The sequence below is a fragment of the Littorina saxatilis genome, linkage group LG5, assembly GCF_037325665.1.
Source record: "Littorina saxatilis isolate snail1 linkage group LG5, US_GU_Lsax_2.0, whole genome shotgun sequence".
Taxonomy (NCBI): Eukaryota; Metazoa; Mollusca; class Gastropoda; order Littorinimorpha; family Littorinidae; genus Littorina; species Littorina saxatilis.
In genome coordinates, this window is record NC_090249.1 from 55277643 (window position 1) to 55291939 (window position 14297).

A 14297-nucleotide genomic window follows, 5' to 3' on the forward strand; every position below is an offset into this window, starting at 1 on the left:
ACCAAAATCGGTTTGCGCTGCGCGCTGAGAGCAGGTATTGAAATATCTCATCGACCAGATTTTGTCCGGGGTGTATCTGCCGCTTCGCCGGGTAGCAAGTAGAGCCGAATACCCGGCTTGAGTGGCGCACTGTACGCCGGCTTCGAACCATGGACCCGTCAAGCTTAGGTCCCTTCCAGACTCGTGGAATGGGAACAGCACGAACATGATTCAGGGGCCATAATGCCATTCCTGATCATATCATGTCGAGTCCCATACTTGTCGACGACGCCCTAGGTACCACATCACAAACAGAACTGTGCAATACACAGGTGTTTTCTACAGACACACTCAAACACACACACACACACAGAGAAGCCGTATATATATATCTATATCTATTGTATAAATATATAGAGATAGATGAGAGTGTATTTTTCGCGTGGCTATAAATTGATTCGACCTTTGCACTTTTACAGTGAGGATAATTTACGGGTCCAATTTACGTTCTGGACACTGCGGTGACCTTCTAAAAATAGTAACAGAACGCCGGGAATATCCGAAGATGCCCCCTCATACTATAGTGCACCATACGAAGGAAGGGAGGTAAACGCTGAAAACATGGAGAAGATAAGGAAGAGTTATGCCGTAGTTGATCCCCCAAAAAACCAAAATCCACCAATAACTCCCTAACCGTGTGTTTGACTGGTCCCAATTTTTGTAAGGACCGTCTCAGGAATGTATAGAACCTGTTCACCAAGTTTGGTGACGATCGGTCCGTTCATTCTTGAGATCTACTTGCGAACACAAACAAACACACAAACAAACAAACAAACAAACAAACACACAAACAAACAAACAAACACATCGACCGAAACCTATACACACCCCTATACCGGGGGTGTAAACACCCCTATATCGGTGGTGTAACAAGCAGTGTAAAATAAACAGTTCAACCGTATGTATTGTGTCTTGGTGTGTACACATGGTATATTTTTACTTTGTGCGATCTCTGGTAGTGTAATAGTACCTGGGGTATCTGGGTATATTTATGTAGTGTTAAAAAAAAAGAAAAAAGATGACGATCGTAATTGTGTGTGTGTGTGTGTGTGTGTGTGTGTGTGTTTGTGTGTGTGTGTGTGTGTGTGTGTGTGTGTGTGTGTGTGTGTGTGTGTGTGTGTGTGTGTATACTATACAGGGTAGCATACTGTACACTGTGGAAGGAGATTACCCGGCTGGGTCCATTTTCAATGTCACCGCTACTGGACAGCCAGGAGTGGCCGTGGTGACCACCAACGTGAATCTGCGGTACAACACTATGGGAGAGTCTACTTACAATGTGAGTAGTACTGCTTGGTTCCGCTTTGTAAAACCAATTGCACAATTATAAGTCAATTTTTGTTGTGCTACTTATTGGCAGGTGTGATTTCATGACATCGTCAATACTGAACGATGAAAACCCGATTTAAATGACAGATGTTTGTTTCCTTACAGAGTGGCGCGATTGTTTTGAAAACAGAACAGTTTTAGACCCCTCCCATTAACATGTATGTACAGGTAAACGTACCTATTTTCAGAAGCTACAATACGGGTTTTCACCCTACAGCAGAAACAGACCCTGTCTACCTGCTTTCCGAGTATGTGCATTACAAGAAATCATTCGAGGCTATCACGAATGTACTTAAAAACGACCAGTGTCTTTATCTGAGATGTGAAGTGAAATGCAAACACATTGCTGGCCTGCACTCAAGAAACAAAACTAACTAAGCGTTGCTTTTTTTTATGTTCAACCATTTTCAGTTGAGACTGGTTGCCTACGACAGCGCACGGACCAACCGTCGTGATGTGCTGGTCTGCACCATTAACGTCGCCCGAAACCAGAACGGTCCACAATGGAATCCAGAAAATTACATCTTTGAAATTCCAGAGAATCAGCCTTACATCTCCAACATCGGAAACGTGTCAGCTTTTGATGTGGACCCTGATGTGAGTGTCTTGTGTTTTGGTTTGTATGGGCTGACAACCTTTGTGGGTGAACAGCACGTGTTTCAGTGTGTCTTGGCTGATAGCTGTTGTGTTCACCTGTTTTGGTGTGTATAGGCTGATAGCTGGTGTTGGTAGGCAGCACATCTTTTTGTGTCAGTGTTTTGATTGACAGCTGTTGTGTGTAAGATTCAATTGTGTGTGTTTGAATGGGCTGATATGTGTGTGTTAGTAGTACATGTTTTGATTTGTATGGGTTTGCAGCTGTTGTGGGTGAGCGTCACATGTTTTGATTTGTATGGGTTTGCAGCTGTTGTGGGTGAGCGTCATATGTTTTGGTGTGTATGGGTTTGCAGCTGTTGTGGGTGAGCGTCACATGTTTTGGTGTGTATGGGTTTGCAGCTGTTGTGGGTGAGCGTCACATGTTTTGGTGTGTATGGGTTTGCAGCTGTTGTGGGTGAGCGTCACATGTTTTGGTGTGTATGGGTTTGCAGCTGTTGTGGGTGAGCGTCACATGTTTTGGTGTGTATGGGTTTGCAGCTGTTTTGGGTGAGCGTCACATGTTTTGGTATGTATGGGTTTGCAGCTGTTGTTGGTCAGCTTCACATGTTTTGGTGTGTATGGGTTCTCAGCTGTTGTTGGTCAGTTTCACATGTTTTGGTGTGTATGTTTTCTCAGCTGTTGTTGGTCAGCTTCACATGTTTTGGTGTGTATGGGTTCTCAGCTGTTGTTGGTCAGCTTCACATGTTTTAGTGTGTATGGGTTCACAGCTGTTGTTTGTCAGCTTCACATGTTTTGGTGTGTATGGGTTCTCAGCTGTTGTTGGCCAGCTTCACATGTTTTGGTGTGTATGTGTTCTCAGCTGTTGTTGGTCAGCTTCACATGTTTTGGTGTGTATGGGTTCTCAGCTGTTGTTGGTCAGCTTCACATGTTTTAGTGTGTATGGGTTCTCAGCTGTTGTGGGTAATTAGCGGCACATGTGTTTGTATGTATGGGTTCACAGCTGTTTTTGGTCAGCTTCACATGTTTTGGTGTGTATGGGATGACAATAATTGTGGGTGAGCCTCATATGTTTTGGTGTTTGGGCTGATAACGTGACGCTTGTGGGTAAGCTTCAGATGTTTTAGTGTGCATGGGCTGATAGTTACTGTGGGATTACAACACATGTTTAAAGCAGAACAGGATACCGGATGGTTAACAATTGTAACATTCTAAAAGTGATTGCTACTCACTTTGTTCTTAAGACACATGTTTAAATTTCTTATTGACCCCATGATGATTTGCACTAACACGAAGGTTTCTTTCTGTTACAGGATGTTGTCAGCTACAGAATACTGAGTGAAACTGAACAGAGAGACAGCTTCATATCTGTTCCTTCCAAATACTTTCAAGTTGATTCCAATACTGGCCAGTTGAACTTGGTCCGGTCTGTCAGGGACACCAACATCAATAGCTTTGCTGTACGTGATTGTGCGCGCGTGTGTGTGCGCGTGTGTGAGTGTGTGTGTGTGTGTGTTTGTGTGCGTGTTTGTGCGTGTTTGTGTGTGTATGTGTGTGTGTGTGCGTGCGTGCGGGTGTGTGTGTGTCTGCGTGTGTGTGTGTGTGTGTGTGTGTGTGTGCGTGTGTGTGTGCGTGTGTGTGTGTGTGCGTTCGTGTGTGTGAGTGTGTGTGTGTGTGTGTGTGTGTGCGTGTGTGTGTGTGTGTGTGCGTGCGTGTGTGCGTTCGTGTGTGTGTGTGTGTGTGTGTGTGTGTGTGTGTGCGTTCGTGTGTGTGTGTGTGTGTGTGTTGACCCCGCTCTACTTTATAATAATTCTTTGTACTAATTATGGCATCACCCTTAAAAAAAACTAGAGTGACGACTTCCTCTTCCAGCTTTTGTTTAAGTCTTCCTTTGTAATTCTCACCTTTCTTTGACCACTCCGCTTCATAGCATCTGAAAACAAATGCAGGTTTATTCCCCCCAACCGATTGCTTGCTTCCTATACAAGATGCACGAGGTGACTCATTGTTGTTTAGATAAGGTAATACAATCTGCTTCCTAAAACTTACACAACGAAACAAAGTGTGATTAAAAGAAGTTAGTCGAGCAACAGAATTAAAAGATCAGCGCCTAATAATGTCCCCTTAATCAAGGAACACAGCAACGTAAAAGTGACAGCTTTTGTTTTGTCCACTGCAGTTGCTGCTGGAGGCGTGCGACAACGGCCTTCCTCAGCGGTGTGTCAACGTCACGCTGCAGGTCAACGTCAACAGAACAGGACAATACCCAGTGTGTCACTATCCGCCCACTTCTTCCTCCTTTGTTGCCACCATCCTTGAGAGCGCCACCAGTGGGTCGTTTGTCATGCGTATTAACGCTTCGGACGAGGATGCCAAGGTGATAAGCAAATGTTGTTATTTCAAACCATCCGATTTAAAACAGCCTCTTTTTGTGTGGAAAGTGGTACCTTGCCCCAGTGTTAGTCCCCTTCTCTGAGAAGACACCTCCCAGGAAAGTACACCTTCATTTGTTACTCAGTCTGAACTAACGGAGGAGGACAGTAGTATGGGACATGTGTTGGCTGGTCCGACGAGTGTCCTCTAATCATGGGTACTACTGTTCTCCTTAATTTCTTCTCGGCACATCTTGCTCTGGTGCTCCCTATAATTACAATTAAACTGTTCTCTTGATTAAAGGCACACTCCTTCCTGTGGAAACAGTTTGGCTCACTATTTCAGATCTGGCAAGGCTTTTACATTTAAGGGAAAGTCGCCAATCCCGGAACAGTCGGCCAACTTGGAACACCTCAATATGCGATCAACGGGGAACAATTCATCAAAAATTGTTTTGCAGACATGTCTAGTGACATTCCTTGATATTATTCCAGCAAAAAAAAAAATGACTACCGCGGCAAAACAAAAAAATAAAAAAATGGTACGTTTTTTTTAAAACTTTTCTTCCTTCTTCTTCTTCTTATTTCTACCGTCTACAATTCGTATTATTACTCTTTATCAATATACGTTCACGTAAAACGTTGATTTCTGTGATAAACCTTCACAGATTTGCAATAACTTGAACAGAAAAAAAGATTTTAAAAACGTCACGTGTATCCAACAGAAAAACGCGAAATCCATGCAGGTGCCATGCGGCAATGATGGAACACATGAGAGAGGCAAACATGGAACAGTGTTCCAGCTTTGCCGCATTCTGTTCCATCTTACCCTCATCAAACAATAAACAGAACACTGCTGTTTTATTCACGTATTCAATTCTCTTTTCGGTTTTGTAGTGTTTTTCCTTTCTATAAGTTTTATTGAATGATTGATTGATTTGTTTGACAGTGTTATGAGACCCGAACGGCGGTGGTTACCAGAAGAAATGGGCTGCGCTTTGTCGGCAGTGAAAAACGGAGATATGGGTTTGAGTCATTTAGAAGGAAACAAACAAATTTGCAAAAGAAGAAGTAAAGTTCACAGGAAGACCTTCTACATTAACACCAGAGATAGAACAAGAACTAATCAATAGCATTCTTGAAGCTGAAATAAATTTGCCAACGTCACCCCCATCGTTTTTTTGTACATGGAGATTCTGGTCATTATGATTGCTTGGTGTCAGCAGCAAATGTAAGCTTACCTGCTGCTGATGTCCTGCAACGCACAACCACAAGCTCGTCGAAGAGATCATCACGAAAAAAACCAATCTTCTCCTTACAAGCAAAAGCTGGAGATTTCACTTGCAAAAAGGCGTGCAGGTCAACAGAAAAGAGGAAAGAATGAAGCTACAAAATCTTCTGCTCAGAGAAACAAGAGGGGAATATCTTCTGATCAGAGGGAAAAAAGGAGAACATTCTCGACGATGCGTTCTATCCCGGGGGAAAGCACTTGGTACTGCTTCATGTGTGGCACCAACTCCCCTGAGAACATGATACAGTGCCAGAGGTGCACACAGTGGGCACACGAGGACTGCGCTGACAGCAGCGGACAAAAGGACTTCGAAATCTGTACTTAGCAATTTTTGTGTGTCTGCAAAATCAGTTCTTAAATCTGTTCTTAGTTATTTGCTTTGAGACTTTATGCGTAATGATTTTTACATTTAGTCAATTGGGCAGGTAGCCCAACGACAGCAAACAGTCTATTTGTCAACAGAAGAGGGGTACAAATCAAGCTGCGAAATTTCGTGGTACTGCTTCATGTGTGGCACCAACTCCCCTGAGGATATGTTATAGTGCCAGAAGTGCACACAGTAATCACACGATGACTGCGCTGACAGTAGAAGACAAAGGACATTGTCTGCGACATCGGTTCTTTGCCTATTTTTTCCTCTTTTTTTATTTTTTAAGTTTTGTTTTTCAGTCCTTTTTAGACCTAGCCCTTATTTATCATTTTGTTTTACATTTAAGGCTTAAATTGTTATCCGATTTGTTATTTCCTTGGTAAAAATTGAAATATGATGTTGAAAAAAGACATTTACATAAAATGGCTTAATCAAAATGTTATGACGTATTTATTTATCTTGTGTGTGTGGCAATGTGTGCTTGTTTGTGTGTGAATGAGAGTGTGTGGGTGTATATATGTGTGTGTGAGACACAGACAGAGCTAGAAAGAGAGTCAGGGTGTGTTTGTATGTGTTCCGAGTTTGACAACACAGTGTTCCACTTTACACACCCATGCGTCCAACCTGGAACAAATGCAGAAATGTTTATTATGATCAGTCTGATGAGTTGCGTGACTTTTATTTTATTTTATGTGGTTCGTTTATTTACTGATAGAGTCTAGTATGTGACAATATAAAGAACGCTTTGCAATATCCATTTGTTTGTCTGGTACGGCTGTTTCTCCTTAACTGTTCCAGGTTTAGCGACTTTCCCCTATTTTATTTATTTACGAGAATTTATATCGCGCACATATCTCACCACGCAAGGCGACTCAAGGCGCATGTTACCTATCAATGCCGTGTGAGAAGGATTTTTTTACACAATATATCACGCATTCACATCGACCAGCAAACCTCAAGCCTATTAGGGCGAGCATTCACCTTTCACGGCCTTTATTCCAAGTCACACGGGTATTTGATGGACATTTTTATCTATGCCTATACAATTTTGCCAGGAAAGACCCTTTTGTCAATCGTGGGATCTTTAACGTGCACACGACAATGTGGTGTACACGAAGGGACCTCGGTTTTTCGTCTCATCCGATTAGACCACCCTTCCACTTGGTCACATACCAAAAACGAACATTATGTGCACGGTTGGAATTTTGTTATTGATTAATTTCGTTATAGGCACTAGTGATTAATTAATTTTGTAAAAGCCACTAGGATTCAGGGGGTTGGACTGAATGTCACTGTGTTTGGCCCTATCTTACAGGGCGGACTTGTGTATGAGTTGGTGTATCCATACCCCATTGCCCTGAGCATCAACACGGCCTCAGGGGACATCACTCTGGAAGAAACAATCGATGATGACCAAGAAAAAACTGTCGATGTAAGTACTGAAACGTAGCTTTATATTGAAATATGTCATAAGTATGAAAATTAGTTACTTATCTGCTCATACAGACTAATATCTGTCCCCTGGACACCACACACACACACACGCACGCACGCACGCACGCACACATACACGCACATACATATATATATATATATATATATATATATATATATATACACCCACACACACACTCACCCACCAACATACACACACACACACACTGACACGCACACGCACACACACACACACACACACACACACACACACACACACACACACATGTAAATCTTGTGTTTGATCACCCTCAGATTGAAGTGCTCGTCTATGACCCAGCCGACCCTGGTCGTCAAACAAGATGCAATGGCACCATCTTCATCACACGCAACCTCTATGGCCCATTCTTCAGCAGGAGCCCCTACCGGGCTACTATTTCTGAGTATCACATCGTCTCGGATCAGGTTGTCACCATCAATGCCGCTGATAGGGATGGGGTGAGTGGAGTTATAACTGCCTCTGCAATGGGGGATAGCCTGCTAGCCCCTAACAGTGTAACTCAGACCATTAACGACCCATTCATTTTTTATAAAACCAAAGCTTATACAAATTTATACACCCCCAAACTTCACGAGAAAACCCTTCCCATCAAGCATTATGCAGAAAACCTACCCAACAACCTAAACGAGCAGATTAAAGACATAGAAATTATCCAGGCCCCAAAATACCCTCCGTGGTTATTGGAACCCCCAAACATTACCTCCAAGAATAAACACAATTTAAAGAAGAAATATCATCTGCTGTTTCTAGCCACACTGGCAAAAGAAAAACTAAACAGAGATTACAGCCACTATTTAAAAATATACACAGACGGCTCGAAGTTGCCGGATGGGAGTGTGGGCTGTGCCTTTGTGATCCCAGAACTTAAAATCGAAAAGCGTTTTAAACTAAACAAAGGCATCTCAATCTTCTCAGCAGAAATGTATGCTATTCTCATGGCAGTTTCATTTATCAATGATATGCCTGTCTCCCCCACAGGCGTGGTAATCTGCACTGACTCTAAATCCTCCCTAGAAGCCCTGGAAAATGGGACCAAAAATAGAGCAAATATGCAACAAGAGATTTTATTCCTATGTCACCAAGTTATTTCACAGGGCACAGCCCTAGACTTGATGTGGATACCCTCGCATACTAATTTAAGAGGCAACGACCTAGCAGATACCGCAGCTAAAAAGGCAGCCCTTTCTACCAATACAGAAATTAACATAGGCTTTTCCATTTCAGAGTACTACAGCTTTGTAAACTCACTTTTGTATACCAAACTTAAATGTAAATATAACAAGGACCCCATGAAATTCATCAAAGGTGGCTTCTTCCCCATACTTCCCCCTGCGCTGTTACGCATTCTAAGAAGGGCCCGCACCAAAGGCCTAAATTGCACTGTGTTTAAAAAAAACTGTGAGTGCGGCAGTCAGATAACCCTGGAACACATTTTTGTCAAGTGTGATACAAACAAAACACGATTTTCAACACTGTATGACTACATGGACACATTTAACCTAACGCCAGTTCAATTTTTTAACCCCGATGACAAACTTGGCCTAGATCATGTATCGTTCTTTGCAAAACTGATTTATCACTCCAACTTGGCCTGTTGCTTCTAAAACTGCACCCTCGCTGTTTACATTGAAACATTCGGCCTTTGTGCCGAAGGCTGCCATTGGTCAACGGCGCCGCCGAGCTTGCCTGCGTTCGGCACTCCACCAAATTTTAAAGACTGGTAAATTTATCTGACCAATGGGGGGCTTCCCTTTGGCGACAGGACCGGCGCGCGAGTCTGCGCGTCTAAAAATAAAAATAACGTATCCACAGCCCCCGACCTTCACCCCAGCCTAACAGAGCGGACGGGCTAACAAAATTTACAGACCCGCTAAACAAAATCCTAGACTGGTCCATCCCCCCACCTCCCTGTGCGTACAGTGGGTACGCGTCCCTGTCCCCCACCTCCCCCACTCCACCCCCACCCCAGAAGGAAGGGGGTTCGTGTCTTGAGACGTCATACCTACCATACCTCAACACTCTCTACCATACCCCAACTACTATTGGGTGTGCGCGCCCGCCAGCATCCCCTGCCGGGAGCGAAGGGCCATTCCCCATCCCCCCCCCCCCCCCTTTCCCTTCCCTGCTCCACCTGGCGGGCCGGTTGCTGTGCACCGCACACCTAATACGACCCTCCACACCATACCCCAACTACTCTCTTGTCTGGTGTGCGCGTTCCGCCGGTACCCACTTGCCGGGAGAGACGGGCCCCCTTCCCCCCCCCCCCCTCCACCCTCATCCCCCCTCACCCCTCCCCGCCCCTTCTGGCGAGTGGGACGCCGAGCACCGCATACCAAGACCCAACCAAATCGTATTTCTACCTTACAAAAACTCACACTTATGACTTCTCCTACCAAACGTTCGTTCCTTAGGTGAAAATTTATTTTACTCTCAAAACTATTTTTTTTAATTTTTTTTTTTTTAAATTTGGTCTTTTTTTTTTTTTTCTTCAATGAAATTTTAGTTTTGTTTTCTTTTGCATTACAGGTTACATTTCCATTAAATTACTTTTTAATTCAACAGCAATCTAGCTAAGGACAATGGGGATACACCTTTCGTAGCGCAAGTTCTTGTTGAAATACAATTTCCAATGGAATATGCGATTTAGTTTTCTTAACTTTGCTAATGCACATTTTTGCTATCAATAAAACATGGTTAATTAACGCTGATTCCTGACATTTTTCGATTCCGAATAATACATCTGTAATAGACAATAAGAAAGCCCGACCTGTCAGACAGTTCAACATTTTTTCAATATAAGTCCAAAACCTTCTAATTCGGGGACACTCATAGAAAAAGTGTTCCATGACATCCAAAATATGTGGGCACTCGTTACAGTTTTTTGTTTGACTTACTTTCATTTTATGTAATAAAATATTGGTGGGATATAAATTGTGACAAATTTTCCATTGCAACACACGCAGGCGCACTTCTTTTGTCACCTGTCGTGGCAACAACCACGTCTGTTCGACAAAAACAAAATCTAGTTTTCTTTTCCAAAAATCGATTGCATGAGATTTTTCAATGCTATAATTCCGTTTTTTCTTTAAATATAACTTAATTAACTTGGGTTTGCTTTTAAACACATTCAATTCATCATCAATTATATCTACATTAACTATATGTGCTGGGTTGTCTACAATCCAATCTTTCCATTGTTTTGGAATTGCATTCATCACAGCGTTGTATTCAAAAAAGGTTATTGCAGGGTTTTGCTGCACAGTGATCTGAACATCTTCACATAACAGAAACTGATTTCTTTCAACATTCAACAAATCATTTATAACATTAAAACCTTTCTGGCGCCATTTTACAAAATCCAACACTTTACCTTTAAACTGAATCAGTCTATTATTAAATAACAGTTGATTACCAACATCATTTCTGTCAACTTCCTCTAAACCTACTTTATTTTTATTATCAAGATATGTCAAAAATACACCTTTCCAAAAATCATTTTGAACTTTTTCGATTCCTTGTAATTCCTTTTGTGTGCAATTAATTTTTGCCAAATGATTAAAATCTGTTAATTGTTGAATGTGCCATTTTGGGATTGCACTCCAATTTTCTCGACCTGCTTCATGCAACCGTCCAATCCAATTTAAATAAAACACTTTCTGTATATCAAACATATTGATCATTTTCAATCCACCATGCTCATATTCAGACTCCATAATTTTCCTTTTTATCTTTTCAAAAGCTTTTTTATTACTATATTGTTTTTGCCATACAAATTTGTATAGTTTCGTGTTTAGCTGTGTGAGAACTTGCTTTGGAAGACCAACAGACTGCATAATATACACAAATGGGGAAGTCATAAACGTTTTAATAACTGTTATTTTTCCCTGTATACTGAGATCTCTTTTACTCCACTGTTTAATCATGGCATCAAGACTCTCCATTTTGAATTTCCAGTTTTCCTCGATGTCTTTTGCCATTTTACAACTACTAAATTTAATCCCTAAAATTTTAATCTCCTTAACGTGGAAAGGCAGATTAGGTTCCGTTGGTTCTCTCCCCATTCTTAAAGCTTTCGTTTTATCTAAGTTTAATTGTAGCCCTGAGACTTTGCTAAATTGGTTCAATATGTTCATTGCCATGTTAGCATCATCTCGGTTTTTTAAAAACAGGGTTGTATCATCTGCCATTTGTTTTATCTTTATGACCGTACCATCCTGATTAATCATGTTCGGTGTAATTATTCCAACTATAGGGCTGTTTCTTATCTTAATCGCTAACAGTTCTACCGCCAAGACGAAAGCCAACGGCGAAAACGGGCAACCTTGTCGAATTCCACTAAATACGTTAAAACTCTCCGATAACCAACCTCCATGATTTATACAGCTTGTAGTACCTTTTATCAAAATCTCCACCCACTTTTTAAAACTAGATCCAAATCCAAATCTGTCAAAAACATTAAGAAGTAGTGACTTTGATATACTGTCGAAAGCTTTTTTAAAATCCAGGGCAAGCAGATAACCCGCCTTTCCACTAACATTAAAGTAATTAACCGCATCGTCAATCGTTCTAATCACTGTTGATATATTTCTGTCTTTTAGGTAACCAACCTGATCTACACTGATTAGTTCATTAATTACTAAACCCATTCTTCTTGCCAAAACTTTAGCTAGAATCTTATAATCAGTATTTGTTTGTTTATTTGTTGCTTAACGTCCAGCCGACTACGCAGAGCCATATCAGGACGAGGAAGGGGGGGATGAAGGGGGCCACTTGTCAAGCGATTCCTGTTTACAAATGCACTAACCCATTACTTGTGTCCCAGCAGGCTTTAGTAAAACTAAATTAATACCTACTGGAAGATTACCAGTTTCCAGTATGTTAAAATAGGCTTAACCTATCTACTGCTGGACTTACATCAGAACACTAACAGATTAAACTATACATGAATCGCGAGACAAGCGGCAAGAGAAGAGATTTTTGGAAAAAATACAGGTGAATGAGCAAGAAGGCAGAAAAAAGAAAAGAATTCATGAAGAAAAAGAGAGCATGACAGGAAAGAGGAACCAAAAATCTACCTAACAGCAAACTAGAAAGCTCCTGCGGTTCCAAAAACAGGAGGGGCTTTTAATTTCATAACCGCAGTGCCCCACTGCGGGAATAATCAGTATTAGTTAAAGTAATTGGTCTCCAATTACTTAATCGTTCTCTATCCAAATCTTTTCCTTTATGCAACAATATTATCACCCCTTGATTTTGCGTATATGATAACTCTTCCCTTTCAAATGATTCATTAAATGAATCAACAAGCAATCTGCTTATCTTGCTCCAAAATACTTTCATGAAATCAATAGAAATTCCATCAACCCCCGGGGCCGAGCCATTTTTCATGCTACACAGAGCGTCGGCTGCTTCTGCGGGATTTACTAACCCCTCACATAAACGTGACTGTTCTTCACTAAGGCGTGGAACAAATTCTTGCGACAAAAATTCCAAACTATCTTTTACCGTATTTTCAGAATCAGTTTTCAGACTATACAAAAGTGTATAATATTCTTTTTGTTCTTGTAAAATCAATTTCTGGTCGGTTATTGTTTCACCCGCTAAAGTGCTGAGGCGTGACATAATGTTTTTCTTCTTTTGTCTTTTTTCTAAGTTACAAAAAAAATTGTTCTTTCCCCCTCTTCTATCCACTTCACCCTAGCTCTAACCTGTGCACCCCTTGCTTTTTCTAGTTCTAATAATTCTAACTTTTGTTTCAATTTTAATAATTCTGTTTGTAACCCATTATTTTCAATCTTAACAATCAATAATCTTTCCAGTTCTCTTAGGCGGGTTTGTAACCTGATTTCTTCATTTTTCCTATTACACGACTGTTTTTTACCAAATTCAATGCAGAAATTTCTTATCTGTACTTTTGCCAATTCCCATCTGTTTATTGCTGAGGCATCATTCTCGGCTTCTTCAACCAAAACATCCAGAAGTGAATTCATTTGTTCCAGAAAATGTTGATTTTTCAAATAACTGTTGTTGAACCGCCAGTAACCTGGACCTCTAATAAAATCCTTGTCATTCATTTCGACAACAACAGCTTTGTGATCTGAACTTGGAACACAAATATGATCTGCTGATACACACGATAACAACACTCCTCTAGATACAAAACAATAATCAAGACGCCTGGCAACAAAGGGGTTAAATCTGTTCCAGGTATAATCTTTTTCATCATCATGAAAGTATCTCCAGTTAAGGTATTGGTTAAATCTGTGAAAACTTCAATTTCTCTGTTACTATGAGGCCGGCCAGAAATAATGTCAAGTTCATTGTTGACCACACAGTTAAAATCACCACATAAGATAAACTGGTCGGTTTCAAGTTCATCCACAATATTTCTAATAGAATGGAAAAATGCCATTTTCTCATTTGATTCATTTGGAGCATACACATTTATAATATTAATGCACTGTTTTCTGTATTCTACAGAGATAACAACAACCCGTTCTTGTTTTTTTACTAATTCAATTTTTCCATCAAAATGTTTTGACGTCAAAATGACCTCACCCTTACTGTAACATGTTCCAGCTTGTGCAAATACTTCCCCTCCCCATTGTTTTTCCCACAATATTACATCTTTACAACTTATGTGTGTTTCTTGCAAACAAATAATATCAAACTTTTTTTCTCTCAAAAATTTAAACAACGTTGTTCTTTTCCATTTGTTTCTCAGTCCTCTACAATTCAACGAACATACACGCAGTTTACTCGCCATTAGGGCATGATACGTTGGTAGTGAACGTAGTCATATCAAGT

At 41.0% G+C, this 14297-nt stretch overlaps 1 protein-coding gene across 1 annotated transcript in view; it reads left to right on the forward strand.

The window, feature by feature from the left end:
* The window catches only part of LOC138965960 (cadherin EGF LAG seven-pass G-type receptor 2-like), a 63139-nt gene extending 54662 nt beyond the window's left edge, over positions 1–8477 (forward strand). Inside the window, exons 17-21 of the mRNA XM_070338043.1 lie at positions 1780–1965; positions 4142–4339; positions 7311–7427; positions 7745–7927; positions 8469–8477. Of these exons, the coding sequence (XP_070194144.1) occupies positions 1780–1965; positions 4142–4339; positions 7311–7427; positions 7745–7927; positions 8469–8477 (693 nt within the window). The remainder of the gene's footprint in view (positions 1–1779; positions 1966–4141; positions 4340–7310; positions 7428–7744; positions 7928–8468) is intronic.
* Positions 8478–14297: the final 5820 nt, after the last annotated feature.